A 16,147-nucleotide genomic window follows, 5' to 3' on the forward strand; every position below is an offset into this window, starting at 1 on the left:
CGATATGTAACCATAGAAACCAATAAAATAAAATAAAAGTTACAACTTTTAAAAATCACTAACAAAATTTTTTTTCCTCTTTGTAACTCGATCCGGGGATATACTGTATACAGAGTGTCCCGTTAAGCGTACGGAGCGGCTGTATCTCTAGAACGTTAAGACCTAGAGGTTTGGGAAAAAAATCCTTATAAGCAAAGTGACCAAGAGAAATAGCTGGAAATTATTTTGAAGTTCGTAATTCGACCGCTAGGGGGCGTAACTGCCATTGAGAAACATTAAGTTCCTGCTATCTCAGAAACTTAGACGATGAGCTATAACTTTGACAACATCATTTAATAGCTTGGATAATACCGCATCGCTTTTGTTTTGCGATATTTCTCATATGTGTCATAATAAGGGAGGGGGAGGCCAATGCGTTTTCATATGTTTACATTTTAATATCTCCTAGACCATTCAACCGATTTGAATGTTTTCGGTGTTGTTTGAAAGAGCATTTTATGCTCTTTTTAAAGATATTTTCAGTAAGACCGTTTGCTTTAAAACAAATGAGCTAGAGGGCGTTATCTGCAGCGATTACATATTTTTGTGATTTTTGAAGAAAAGTTAAATGGAACGATACTATTTACTTCACAGACCCATAGTCACCTTAAAATTTGCAAAATTTTAGTGAAAACCGCATCTCGATATAGCCACCCGTTCTCGAATTATACAAGAAAATGTTAAAAACTCGAGTACCATCAATCGGATCCAGTTACCTCATCGACAAAAACAAATCACATAACCATGGTAACTGTAAACATGTCATTTACTAACGCAGAAGCGTATGATAGAGCGTATGATGATTTATTTTCAATGTTTTGAATACGATGCAACTGCATGGCAAAAATGTGCAATGCAATTACGACAAAGAAAGACATTTTTCTCTAGAAGTGTTTTTAGATTGACTTAGCGATTACAGAAAACTGGCAACGTGTAGCCCATTCAGACATCTCTATGAATTCGTAAATCACATTGGTGTGCAATGTGATCCCACACAATTTGGGAACTCCGAAAACAATTGTCCACAATATTTCTCAAGAGAATAATATCTCCACCACGTTGTTTTACATCAGGCCTGAACAGATACCGATTATGATAACAGACTGAACTATTACCATTGACTTTTAAATATGATTTGGGCAAATCCAAACCTTTTATCACAAATGCTATGGATGCATGAAGCATCTGTCCACAAGCTGATGTAAACTTGCGTAATATGCATTCTTGGTTCGAGCAAAACCCACATTGCTATCACCCCTTTATCTATTGGGTAGACCAAACGACCTGACTTTTCAAGAAAAACCAATAACCAGGGAAAATATGACAAAACACTAAATACCAGTAGAAACGTGGCCAGGGCCGAGACTTAAGCAGCGCTTTGTTTCGTCGAAACTAGATTAAATAAATGCATCGAGGTTTATGGAAGGCATTTCGCACATTAGTGAGTTATTTTTGCCAAAAATTTAAGTTATTCTAAGTGTTTTGGTTTATTTTGTTTTATTATCATTGTTGATGTTTCATTGATCCGTTGGCTTTTCAACACGCCTCAAAAGTAGTTTTGAAGCAGTTCTAAGCTTGGATAAAGTGTGAAGGAGTAATAAAATTTTTGTTCTCTCTTATTTGTTTCCTAAGGTAACTTGATCCGATTAAGATATACGAATTTTTAACATTTTCTTTTATAATTCGAGAATGGATGGAGATATCGAGATGCGGTTTTCACTAATATTTAGCAAATTTTATGGTGATTAATGGTCTGTGAAGTAAATAGTACCGTTCCATTTAACTTTTTTTCAAAAATCACAAAAATATGTAACCGCTGCAGATAACGCCCTCTAGCTTATTTGTTTTAAACCAAACGGTTTTACTGAAAATATCTTTTAAAAGAGCATAAAATGCTCTTTCAAACGAGACCAAAAATATTCAAATTGGTTGAATGGTTCAGGAGATACTAAAATGTAAACATTTGTAAACGCGTTGGCCTCCCCCTTCCTTATTATGACAGATATGAGAAATATCGCAAAACAAAAGCGATGCGGTATTATCCAAGCTACTAAATGATGTTGTCAAAGTTATAGCTCATCGTCTAACTTTCTGAGATAGCGGGAATTTTATGTTTCTCTATGGCAGTTACGCCCCCTAGCGGTCGAATTACGAACTTCAAAATAATTTCCAGGTATTTCTCTTGCCCACTTTACTTATAAGGATTTTTTTCCCAAACCTCTAGCCCTTACCGTTGTTGAGATACAACCGCTCCGTACGCTTAATGGGACATCCTGTATACAGGTGCCTATTATGTATGGAATATAGTATATATCTTGGTACATATCAACTTTACAAAAAAACATTTTATTCAAAAGTTGTTTAATATTTTAGTTGCCATAATAAGACAGCATTCAATTGTTTTTATTTCAGAAAACAAATGAGCAACGAATAACACTTGAAGTTTTTTAAATGGCAATGTACCCTTTCGCTAGGCTCATTTGATAGAGATTTTTTTTCTCTTTACGATGACGTAAAATTTTAGAACCCTTACATCAGAAAATTTTTGAAAACAATGTAAAAATTGTTTATTAAGAAAATTTAACTAATAACATTAATCTAGATATCCGAGATCGTCAAGTATCTCGAAGTACCTCGAATTATTGGAGATGTACACTAATTTTTCGTTTATTTGTTTTATTTTGTATGTAAATTTAATTTATAGTAATAATTCGAGGTACTTGACGATCTCGTATATTTAGATTAATGTTATTGATTAATTTTTATTAATAAACAATTTTTTTCAAAAATTTTCTGATGTAAGGGTACAAAATTTTTACGCCATCGTAAAGAGAAAAGTAATCTCTATCAAATGAGTCGTAGGGTGCGACCCTCTGTGAGTGTTGAAAAAAAATTATTAAAGTTCATGTTCACTACTTGGTTGGTCGTAATGTTGGTCGTAACTGTAAATTTACAAATCTGAATCTGTTGTGGATTTAAATCTGAAGCTAACTTCAGCCACATCCAATGGGAGCGCTTATAGTTGCTGTAACCATGGTAATTATCCGTTAGACCTATCCTCCTGATAGGTAAAAGTGGACCTAAGACAAACCATATTGAAAATATTTAAGAAAATTATTAAAAATGTTTTAACTTTGAAGGTCTTAGGGCCGGTTTTACAATGTACGGTTGACAGTAGGTTCATTGTCAACCTCCGGTTAACCGTTAGTTTGCGTTGTACGACCTCCGGTTGAGTAATAAAGTTCCGGTTAAAGGGAAGTTATCCCAACCGCAGGTAAAAGTCGAGTTTGACCGGAGGTTTGATATACGCACATGCGCAGAACTTCACAAAATTGGCATGATCTGTCATGAAAGTTGTCATCAACCGGGCGTTTAAGAATAGAATTGTTAAAAAAAGAACTTAATAAAAAATAAAATTTTATATAAAATTATTTTATATAAAACATCGCAAAAAAAAAATAAATTAATAAAATAAAAAATAAAATAATAAAATGAAAATAAAATAAAATAAAAAAAATAATAAAATAATCGCTCGCAAAATGATCTACGTCGAAAGTTAGGTTAGGTTAACGTAAACACGTGTGTCTTTACGTTTTCGAATGCACGCATTTCATTGGTTGAGAGTTGGCGCACAGTGCAGCCAACATTGACCGCGGCCGGTTGACGGCAAGCTAATAAACCGGAGGTTAAAATCCTGTCATAAAACGTACCGATGTTCAACCTTCGGTTAACTGCTCAACCGGAGGTTTGATAACCGGCGGTCAACGTCTACTTTTATAAAACCGGCCCTTAGTCATTTATTACTAGACGAAAAATTTTTACACGAATCGTCATCATTTTTGCTCTAGTACTTGTGATTAAAATTATGTCACGACTTACAGAAACAGCCTGTATACAGGTGTCTCACGTAACCGGTTCGTTAGAACTTTTTCAGGTTTCACTATTTGTAGAGGTTTGAAATTTTGGTAGCATGGGTTGTTCATTCGATCTAAAATATTTTGAAGATGGCCGCCACTTCCAGTCTATCGGAAGTAGTCCATAACTTCGTTTTTATTAGAAAGCCATAATTTTTTCCGCCAAAAACATAATTTTTTCCGATGAGACAACATTTACATTGAATGAACAAGTTAACAGGCAAAATTGTTGGTATTGGGACCCAATACGTCGCACACCCAATATCTGCAAAAGGTTAATGTGTGGTGTGGAATAGTACAGGATATTATCCTGAGCCATTACTTTTCTGAGGGAACCTTAACTGAAGAGAGATATTTAGATTTTCTATAAACGGATCTCATTCCTTCCATAATGGTCAGATTTCCAGATATTGTTGACCCAACTCGATTTCAGCGGCAATTGTTCTTCCAACAATTATTTCCCAATCAATGGATTGGGAGAAGAGGGCAAATTGAATGGCCTGCAAGATCACCTGATTTGACTCCGCTGGACTTCTTCCTTTGGGGATATTTGAAGAGTAAAGTTTATACCACTAGATCAAATACTTTGGATGAACTAAAAATCAAAATCCGAGAAGTTCAGCGAATAACTCCTGATATCTTAGAGAATCTTAGAATTGTCAGGAAGAATTTAAAAATCGTTTAGGTTACTGTCAAGCTGCCCATGGTGCACAATTTGAACACTTAACTTAATTTTAATCTTTCATTTATTCATTAAATTTATTAATTTTATTTGTGTATATTTACGTCCTTTACGGACGTACTGTATATCTGTGTTTATGGAAATTAAGAAATTATTTATGAAATTTATATTAAATTTGCTATTTAGGATGTCTTTTTCAAACTTTCTTATTGCAATCACCTAGGCATCTTTATAATGTTATAAATTAACTAAACAACTAAAAAAATAATAATGTCAACCCCTAAAAGGAGCACATGAATATTATTATCATTACTCGAAGAAGTTAGTTAACTCGACATATAAATATGTGAATGAAGTTGCCTATATGAACCTTTTAATTTTAAATAAATCAATATTTCCTGGGAGACGAAGAAAATTAAATCAATCAATTTTTTGTCGCTTTCATTTTCTTGTATTTCTTTGAATAATCATTTAAAGATTATTCATTATGGCTCGTTGTCCAGAATTACCATTTTTACCAGGATTTACATTTAATCCATTGGTAAAGTGAAAATAATTTTTAATTATTTTTGTCGAATTGAATAATTTTTGTTTTAGATTGGTCGAACAAAATTTAATAGAGATAACCAATTTGAAAATTACGGTGGAATCCCCATGTTGATAGAAAAAGTTAAACCGAATATGTTCGGTCCGTTTACTGATAGGTATCCTTCGGCTTATGCTAGAGGAGAAGTTGTTGATTTACCTGGATGGATCGCTTTTGATAAACAAATTTTAGTGTTTGATGCCTTTTTTAGGCAAACTTTACAAGAAGTTGCTTTGGCACCGTTTCAAGTGCGCAGAGTTAAAATTTATTTCTTTTTGGAAGATGGAACCATTCAAGTTATTGAACCAAAAGTTGATAATAGCGGATCGGCACAAGGTAATTTGAAAATAGCGGAAATTATAAACATTAATTATTTTTTTTGATCAGGTACTTTAATTAGTCGGCAACGGATAAGGTTTCCTGCACCGATGGACGAAAATTTCTACGATATTCTCGACTTTAACGTTGGGAGAGAAGTCGAACTTTACGGAAAGGTGTTTAAAGTAACGGATTGCGATCGATTCACTCGAAACTTTTTGAATCGTATTGGAATAAGCGTACCAGATCCGATCCCTCCGCCACCGGATCCTTATTTAACACACCGCGAAAAAACAAAAATTACTAATTTAACTAAAAAACCTAATATTCACGTTGACACACTCGGACAATTTTTAGCAAACGACGGGAAAGTTTTGCGATTTTATGGTTATTGGGATGATCGCGAGTCAGAAAACGGAATACTTCACGATTTAGAAATTCATTATTATTTAGCTGATGATACGATGGAAATTAAAGAAATTATTCCACCAAATTCCGGTAGAGATACCGGTTTTATGTTTATGAAAAGGGCAAAATTACCAAAAGTTTTTAAAGGCCTCCCGGGACCTGGTGTCGATTCTAATTTTACTGTTTTAAACGTACTCGGACCTGGATTAGGTGGTCGATTTATTACGGATGCTTTAAATTGTGGAAAAGAAGTGGTTCATTATTATAAAGAAAATGAATTAACAATTGGTGGGATTATTAATTGTTACGGAAGAAGGATTTTATTAACCGATTGTGATCCTTACACGAAAGCGTATTACCGTAAAAAATATGGTGTCGATATTTTCGAACCGAAACCTTACCCAGAAGATTACATCAAAGCGCAATGTCATAAAACCATTGAAAGAGAACTTCCACCTTGGAACGGATACGGATCTTACGAAGATTCCGCCGTAAATTGTAAAAGTGTAGAGTTAAAAGCACCTCATAGAGATTTTCAAAAGTTTTTAAAATATGATAAGTAACTATTTTTATTAGAATACAACAACGAATTAATTTTAATTTCATTTATTTTAGAGTTGGTTTAGATAGTCACATATTACGTTTTGATGCAAGATTAGTATCAAAAAGTAAAATAAATTGTTCAAGATTATTCACAATAAGTTATTATTTATCCGATGATACAATCGGAGTTTACGAAACTGCCAGAGACAACTCCGGATTTAAATCGAGTCAATTTTTTAAAAGACTTCCTGTACAACTCCCTGGTCAGGCGATATTCACATCGAAACCACCAAAAAATTACACCGCCCAACACATGTACGTTGGTGCACAATTGATCATAAACAGTTTTCAATTTGTTTTAATCGATGCCGACGAATACGCATTAAGATTTATGGAAATTAACGCGCACGAATTCCCAAGATCAAATATAAAATTAATAATGGATAAAGTTCGTGAAAAATTACGACCGATTTATAAAGATTTTGTTGCTGAAAATATGCCAACGGAATCACCTACTATTACCTATGAAAAATTAAGATCGAAATTGTGTCCTATTATGGGAGAAAATTTTGTTGAACAAGAAATGATTACAATTGCAAGAGCTTTCTCAGCTAGTTGTAAAGATCCAAAATATGATAGAAATGCCGTCAGAGCGATTGTATTAACTAATTTAAAACGAGCTTTATGGGACGATTTAGAAAGAACCAGGGAATACTTTTTAGTTAAAGATGGAATTAAAAGCGGAGTTTTATCTCGACACGATTGTTATACTTTATTGAGAGCATGTCGAATACCTTTAGATACTTCGGTTCTTGAAAAAATTCTCGATGTGTAAGAACAAGTTAAATTGATTTTTAGATCTTGTGTGAATTTTTTTTTTCTAGGGCTGAAAAAGACCAAAATTGTAATATTATTTATAACGATGTTTTGAATTTCTTGGATAGAAATAGATGCCCAATGGCCGATATAATTCCGATAAATGTAAAGAAAGAATTGTGGTGGGCTTCAGAAAGGGAACCTTATCACGGTCAATTAATTAATTGGTGTGCGTTTAATGATTATTTGGATTTACAAAGTTTAATTAAAGAAGCCAGTGGACCTTTTTTGAATAAACCGAAAGAGGATGAATAAAAAATATCGTAAATAATTATCGCATTTAATTAAATTTCTTGTAAAATGAATTTGCTAATAAAACTATTCAAATATATTTTTATTTATTGAACTTAGCTTAAATTAGAGTTGAAATGTTAGATTAAACTTTGAAAAAAGTTTTATATTTTAATACAGGGTGTCACAAAATTCGAGAGCCTGACTTTGTGATATAACTGTTCGTTTTTGTTGTATAAATGTGAAATTTGGCCGCATGTTCGTCTTATTGTTACTAAAAACTCCGTTTTCGGGTAATGGTATCCGACGTAGGCCGTGCCATGATTATGAGGTTGAGCCAGGCTGGGGTGATTCATATGGAGATTGGAAAAATCATCGGAGTTTCTCGGAGAGGCATTTAATGCACCCAATCATCGTCCCAAAAGTGGAAGACAACAATCGATGAAAGCAATTCAGTGTACGTATGCTGCAAATTTTAGGGAATGAAGAAGCAATAGTAACGTTTACAACAAAACTTCTTTGGCTTCTATATAGCCAAAAGGTGACAGTGTGATGTGCAATTTCGAAATTCTGAACAGTCGTTGACAAAGAAAACTTCATAACATGTTTGTAAGGGATTACCCTGTTGGTCACAACCTTCAAAATGTATGCAAAGATACTGCTGGGGAGGTTGGAAGAGGAAATGGAGAGGGAATTGTTGCCGGATGGGCAAGCGGGATTCAGGAAGGGAACTGGGGCAACTGACAATATATACATTCCGAAACACCTAAAAAAGCTGTATGGATAGTTTATTGACCTGAAGGCTGCATTCGATAACGTGGATAGAGAGTAGTTGTGGGAGGAAATGGGGAGGAGAAGTATCACAAAACAACTGATAGGGAGCGTGAAGGAGATGTATAGGGAGACCATGGCCAAGGTTAAAGTGGGGAAAGAGTTACGTGAGGTATTCTGGACGACAATGGGATTGAGACAGGGGTGTCCGCTTAGTCACACACTATTTGCAATATATACGGCGGACTTGGAAAAGAGACTTGTGAAGGGGCAAATTAGTGGGGTGGTGATAGGAGGAACAACGATTTGGTGGTCAAGGCTAGAGAGGTGGTGGAGATGAAGGAGATGATGAGGTCCCTGGAAAGATATTTTAAGACGAAGGGGTTGGAGATAAACGTCAAGAAAACAAAGATAATGAAGTTCTGCAAAGGGGGGAGAAGAAAGAAGGAGGAATGGAGGTGGCAGGGAAGAGAGATAGAGCAAGCGAAAAAGTACACGTACCTGGGATATGGGTTCGCGGAAAGTAATAAGGTCGGGGCGCACGTGAGGGCGATGAAAAAAAAAGAGCGAACAGGGTGATTGGACAGGTTTGGTGATGGGGGGAAAGAACTTTTAGGAGGGACGTGGGAAAAAGAAAGGTGTTTGATGGCTTGGTAAGGAGCACAATGATGTACGGCGCAGAAGTATGGGTATGGAGAGAACAAAGTTTGCTGGAGGATATACAAACACGGTATTGGAGATGGGTACTAGAGTTGGCAAAGGAGACTCCGGAGTATGTAGTGAGGGAGGAGATTAAGGTGGATGCAGTAAGGGTGGAGGCTGGGAGAAGAGCAGTGAAGTATAAGGAAATGATAGAAGCAAGACCGCATTGCAGGTTCCTGGGAGAGTGCTGGAGGGAAATTAAGGAGAGGAGGCTGATCTATGGGTAAAGAGACAGGGAAGAATATTATTAGGAGAAAGAGAATTAAGAGATGAAATGTGGAGAGAACTGAGAGATAGGGACAGGGATATACAGAGGCAGGAAAGAAGGTCACAGATACGAGAAGGGAGATACAATGAAAGGTATGGGAAGGTAGTGACAGAGGATCTGCCAAAGTATTTATTGATGGAGGGGGATGATGAAGGGAAGAGATTGGTGGCTAGATTCCACTGCGGCAATGAGGAGAGGGGGAATAGGTACTGGGCGGACGATGTGGAGAGGTGGTGTGGGCTGTGTGGAGAGGATTGGGAGACGCTGGAACACATGCTGAGAGGTTGTAGTGAGCTAAGGAAGGAGGCAATGAACAGGAAGCAGATTTTGGGAGAGAGGGGCGAGGGCAAAAGATGGATGATGGAGGTGATGGGGCAAGGAGGCGAAAGTGTGGAAAGGGGGGAGGAGGGTAGAGGATCTGGAGGTATATATATACAGGGTGTCAGATAAAAAACGCCCCAAGCTGTAACTCTGTCATTTACATTCCGATTTTCATGAGCGAGGCATCAAACGAAATGGTTTGATGAATACTATGATTCATGCTACAAATAAATTTCAGTTCAAAGCAATTATTAGTTTTTGTTTTTCAAATTGCTCCATATAGTTTTCTTCACGTCATAGGATAGAGATTGTTTTTCTGGATCCATTGATGTACAACACATCCATTTTTAATGTAATTTTAGCAGAGAAAAGACACCTATATACAGGTTGTCACATAAGAACGCCGCAAGCTGTAACTCTGTCATTTACCTTTCGATTTTTATGAAAGAGGTATTAAATGAAATGGTTTGATGAATTCTATGATTCATACTACAAATAAACTTTTTCCAACGCCATCTTCAATTTTAAGCGATTATTAACTTTTGATTTTCAAATTGGGTATGTTTTTCTTTACGTTATTGGATAGAGATTTTTTTTCTGAACACATTGCTGAATAATTTATTAACATTAATTGTAATTTTAGCAAAGAAAAACAATTAAAACATTTTCCGAACATTGTCTTAGTCACTTCTGTAATACTGTAGTGTGCCATGGAAAGAAATAACGCGCAAAACTGATAACAGTCATTAAATTATATTTCAACGCCTAAACCAGTTGTAAATGATTATTTTTTCCCATGGTACACTACAGTATAACACAAGTGACTTTAAGAGAATGTTCGGAAATTATTTTAATGTTTTCCTCTATTAAAATTACAATTAATGTTGATGTATTGTACATTAATGGATTCAGAAAAAAAATCTTTATCCAATAACGTGAAGAAAAACATACCAAGCAATTTGAGAATAAAAAGTTAATAATCGCTTGAAATTGAAGATGGTGTTGGAAAAAAATTATTTATAGCATGAATCGTAGTATTCATCAAACCATTTCATTTGATACCTCGCTCATGAAAATCGGAATGTAAATGACAGAGTTACAGCTTGAGGCGTGTTTTATATGACATGAGCTGTATATGAGTGTATTTCTGGAAAATATTTTCGCATATACAGGCTGGTCCAAGAAAGTGTGACAACACAAAATGTATTTTTTTAAATGGATCACCCCGTATGTTTTTACATATTTGGATTTGTCTGTTTTCACGGTTTATGAATAACTTTACTTTTTGCAATTTGATTCGGCCGTTCTCGAGTTATTCGAATTTTTCTAGAAAAATCTGCTCCACCAGACATTTGTTCAAAAAAGTCGAAGAACACTCGATTTTAGAGATATCAATTTACGATTCAAAACATGATTAAGCAACATGATGAAGTATGTTTTGGTCAACCTCATTTTTTTAAATGGCACCCCTCATATTTTATTGCTTAGTCGTATGTGTGCATTTTTCAAAAAATTATAATTATCTCCCAAACTACTAATGTTAGGTATAGGACATATGGGATATAAATTATGTAAAATGAGACAACGAAGACGACTAAGTAATAAAATATGGAGGCTACCACTTAAAAAAATGAAGTTATGGTACTTCCAAATATCGAAAAGTAAAGGCGCCATAGTAAACTGACCAAACCTTCTAGACAGCCGTTCTCGGCACTAAAATATACTCCATCATGTTCCTTAAGCATGTTCTGAATCCTAAATTGATATCTCAAAAATCAAGTGTTCTCTGATTTTTTGAACAAATATCTGCTGGAGCAGATTTTTCTAGAAAAAATCGAATAACTCGAGAACGGTGTGAGACACCTGTATACTTAACAATAATAATTCATACAAAGACCACATTTATAAATGGATTAGATACGTCGATGATTCTTGCGTTTGGGAGGGGAGTACTACCATTTTAGATGATTTTCATGGTTATTTGAATAACCTTTTTCTTAAACTTAATTTCCCTCTTGAAATATACTCAACCCTTAATTTTCTTGACTTATCTATTACCAGAGATGATCATAACTCTGTTAAATATGACATTTTTAAGAAACCCACAGTTATTGCAACTACTATTCCTTTTGATTCATCCCATCCAATGTCACATAAATTAGCTAATTTTAGATTTCTAATAAATAGAGTCTTAAACTATCTTTTGTTTGAAAATAACAGAACAAAAGAATTTAACTAAATCCATAACTTAGCCCCTCAATTTGGGTTTCCTTCAAATGTCATTAAGAAACTTCACAATAGAATACAACAAGAAATGACAAATGATTTACTATAAATCATAATATTTCTATTTAAAAACCTATTCATTTTGATCAAGTAACCATAGAATCTAAACATATCTTTAATAAATTTAACATTACTCTTGCCTTCTCCAACAATAATTCTTTATTAAAACTTTTATCTAATTATCATCATAAAGATGTTAATATTCTTAAACAGTGTGGGGGTGTACTCGATCGGATGCTCTAACTGTGATGGAATTTATAAGTATAGGTCAAACTGGCCGCAGGCTAGAAAGTAGAATCAGCGAACATAGGAATAAGACTCAGTTAAACATTTACACAATATAGATTTTGACAATATTTCACTCATTCACAAATGTCAAAGCGGATAATAACACTAATCAACGATCAAATTCAAAATTTTTATAAACCCATTTTTAAATAACTTAAAATTTAAATTTTGATATTATTTTTAATGTATGTATTACATTTAAATATTGGCGCGTCTGCATACCTCTCTTTCTTTGTTTTCTCACCTTTTCCATTTCTTCTTCTTACCTTAAAGTAATTCATAACTTGTTTTCCTTAGTGTCGCCTGGTGTCGTCGGTTTCGCCTCATCTCATCCCGCTATAACACCTATCGAGTTCCTTCAATTGCAAAATTTTTTGATTGGATCTCATTAAAGAAAAGTAAGTTTTCTTTCTTTTTTCCTCATTGTTTATTTCTTTATTATCTTTTGTTAAAAAATGTTCACTGATATATTTCTATTTTTCCACTTTCTTTAGATACCACGCTTTTTTAAACGACGCCATTAGTTATTTTACATTCATTCTCAGTTTGAATATCCATCAGATATTAAAATGTGTCAGTTTTTTATGATTTTCGCTCCGGTTTTCTTGTAACTTCGTTGACTGTAAGTATTTTTTTATTTTTTCTTTTTCCCTGTCATAATCAAATTCAGCTCTCTCGTAGGGGCCATCTTTGTCTCTTCACCCCAAGTATGTTTTTGAAAAATTTTTTCTGCTTCTTGAATTTAAAAGATTTCTTATATTTAGGATACAATATTTTTTACATTGTTAATTTTTAGATTATAACTTCGCATTACTTCTAACATTAAACTTTACTTAACTTTATTAACTTCCTCAATGTAATGAGCTTTAAGATTTTTCTTATCTCTCTAAACCATTTTTAATCTATTTCATAATTATCTTTATACTTGTCGCTGATGATGGGTAACCCGAAACTAGTACGACTACAAATTTTAATAAAGCAAGTTAGAAGTTATTTTATGACTTTTATTTTGGTAATATTAAGGCGGCCATAGCAGGTGGCAGTTGTTTTAGTACTCATATCTGTTAAAATTTCCCTTAGCTACAAATTCATTCGTTACGTTTCATTAATTAAGGTTGGCAAGACATACGATTGCTGCAAACATTGAAATGTTTTTTGTTTATGGAGAAGTAGCCACAGTTATACAGGGTGTATCTGAATGACTGCAACAAACTTCAAGGGGTGCTTCTTTAGTGAATTTTAAGGGTACTTTAATATACGAACCATGGGTCACTTCGGCTCCCCTAAGGAGCTACAACCCCTCCAAAAATGGCAGAAAATTTTGGTTTAATTTTTTTTTCTCAAAAACCATAAACGCTAGAAAAATGAAATTTGGGGAATATGTTTAACTCATAAGAGGGCATGTTTTGACCCTATTTGTACTTTCAACCTACCCGTCTAAACTACTAAACGTAACCACCCCCTTTGCATTTTTGCTAAAATTTTTGTTATACAGATGATAAATACATTAGAAAAATTTTACATAGATAGATGAAAGTATTCTACAACTTTTTTGTCTCTCTGAAATTTTACCAAAAACGACTAATTTTTGAGAAAAAAAATAGTAAAGCAAACACTGCCCGTTAAACAACGGGGTTGTCGATCAAAAGTTGGAATCAATTTTGAATGAAAAAATCTTAGTAGGCTTTGCAATCTTTGCCAGAAATATTTTTGACGTTTAAATGTCAGTTTTTCTTACTATTATTATTGTTTTTCAAATTAATTTTTGAATAAAGTTCTATCGCATTTACGCTCGTTCACTCGACGTTTCAAAATTTTAAATAAAACAATGATAAAGTAAGAAAACCACTGATATTTAAACGTCGAAAATATTTCTGACAAAGATTGCAAAGCCTACTAAGATTTTTTCATTAAAAATTCATTCCAACTTTCGATTAACAACCCTACAGCTTAACAGTTAGTGTTTGCTTAATTATTTTTTTTCTCAGAAATTATTAATTTTTAGAAGAACACCAGAGAGACAAAAAAGTTTTAGAATTGTTTTATCTATCTAACTGAAACTTTTCCAATGTATTTATCATCTTCATAAAAAAAATCTAAGCATAAATTGAACGGGGGTGGTTACGTTTAATAGTTTAGAAGGGTTGGTTGAAAGTACAAATAGGGTCGAAACGAGTTATGAGTTAAACATATTCCCTAAATTTCATTTTCCTAGCGTTTATGGTTTTCAAGAAAAAAAAATTAAACCAAAATTTTCCGCCATTTTTGGAGGGGTGTAGCTCCTTAGGGGAGCCGAAGTCGCCCATGGTTCATATATCAAAGTACCCTTAAAATTCACTAAAGAATCACCCCTTGAAGTTTGTTGCAGTCATTCAGATACAGCCTGTATATGTTGCCCGAAAATTATACGAAGAAAGATTTCTCGACAGAAACATCCCATCCTGTGCATCATTTTATCGTATTGTGAAACAATTAGCCAAGGCTGGAGAGCTTCAAGAATGGTGATGATCATTAAGAAGGCTCAGCGGTGTCCCAACGCAGTGTGTTTAGAATTTAGAAACTTTGAATTGTTAAGCGAAGCTGTTTTGTTTTGTTGTGTTTGTTTGAAGTAATTATTACCACCGAAAGCCAATTTGACGGTTGGTGAAAAGAAGGTACTCTGATCTATTAAAGAAAACTCTGAAATCGTCGTGTTACCAGCAGATAAGGGGAATGCCACCGTGGTTATGGACAAAAAAGAATATGACGACAAAATGATGAACCTACTGGAACCAGCCACCTACAGGAAGATCAAGAAGATAAAATCTACAGGAATTCCAGCTGAACAGCAGAAAGGTTTGTTTGTGCAGGCGCCGGCCGGTACCACCAAGAATTTATGAACTACCGAAGATTCATAAACCAGACGTCCCCCTCCGCCCTATCGTCAGTGCCATCAACTCCCCAACATACAAGTTGGCCAAATATCTTGCAAAAATTTTGTCTCCTTTCACAGGGAATACGGAATCGTATGTGAGGGATTCTACACACTTTGTGGAATCGGTAAAAGGTATAAAGCTAGATGCTGAGGATATTTTGGTGAGTTTCGATATGGAATCCCTTTTTATTAGGGTACCAGTTAAGGATGGTATTCATCCTCATGAATATTCATCATATGGTATTCATCTCATTTCACATCTTTTATATCCCATATGTCCTATACCTAACATTTATAGTTTGGGAGATAATTATAGTAATAATTATAGTAATGTGTTAAGTACCTGAGGATGGGCGAATATTACGCTCGAAACGTCGTACTAAATTTATAGATATGTATTAATTTAAATACAAAGAAAAGTTTGAAATAGAGAAGAGTTTGAAATGTGTTACTAACAATCGGAAGAAGAAAAATTGTATAAAATTTTCCTTTTTATAATTTAATCAAATACTTATTATTTCAATGTATATAATGTCTTTCTTGTGTAGAATAAAGACAATTGTTACCACCCTCCATGGATTTCCTTTCCTTTTTCGTTCTTTTTATTTCTTTGTTTGAAACAACGTCATTAATTTAAATTTTTAATTTTTATTGAAGGGAAATAATTGTAGCGCATCACGCACTCTAATTATTTTTATATATAAACATAATGTTATATCACCATGGGTTGTTATATCAACATAATGTATTTTCCCATGGCGATTTTATTATAGTTATAAAATAATAAATAAACAGATGGACACACATGAAACAGTCTATCAAATACTCCATTTTAATTTTTAATATTTTATTTATACGATTAATTAATATAGTTACAAATGAATATACTCTATAGCAGTGTTTCCCAAACTATGGTATGCGTACCATCAGGGGTACAGGAACAGTTTGATGGGGGTACACGTTGCATTGAACTTTTCCTCCGCCTGGTGCAGCAGACTTT

General features: G+C 34.2%; 1 protein-coding gene across 1 annotated transcript; it reads left to right on the forward strand.

The window, feature by feature from the left end:
* Positions 1 to 5,046: 5,046 nt before the first annotated feature.
* LOC111418749 (EF-hand domain-containing family member C2-like) lies at positions 5,047 to 7,697 on the forward strand. The gene is made up of 5 exons (XM_023051409.2): positions 5,047 to 5,176; positions 5,233 to 5,557; positions 5,609 to 6,506; positions 6,563 to 7,321; positions 7,375 to 7,697. The coding sequence occupies exons 1-5, from the start codon at positions 5,123 to 5,125 to the stop codon at positions 7,619 to 7,621; spliced, it is 2,283 nt and encodes a 760-aa protein (XP_022907177.1). The 5' UTR covers positions 5,047 to 5,122; the 3' UTR covers positions 7,622 to 7,697.
* The last annotated feature ends 8,450 nt before the right edge of the window (positions 7,698 to 16,147 follow it).

This window comes from Onthophagus taurus, chromosome 6, assembly GCF_036711975.1.
Source record: "Onthophagus taurus isolate NC chromosome 6, IU_Otau_3.0, whole genome shotgun sequence".
NCBI classification, from domain to species: domain Eukaryota; kingdom Metazoa; phylum Arthropoda; class Insecta; order Coleoptera; family Scarabaeidae; genus Onthophagus; species Onthophagus taurus.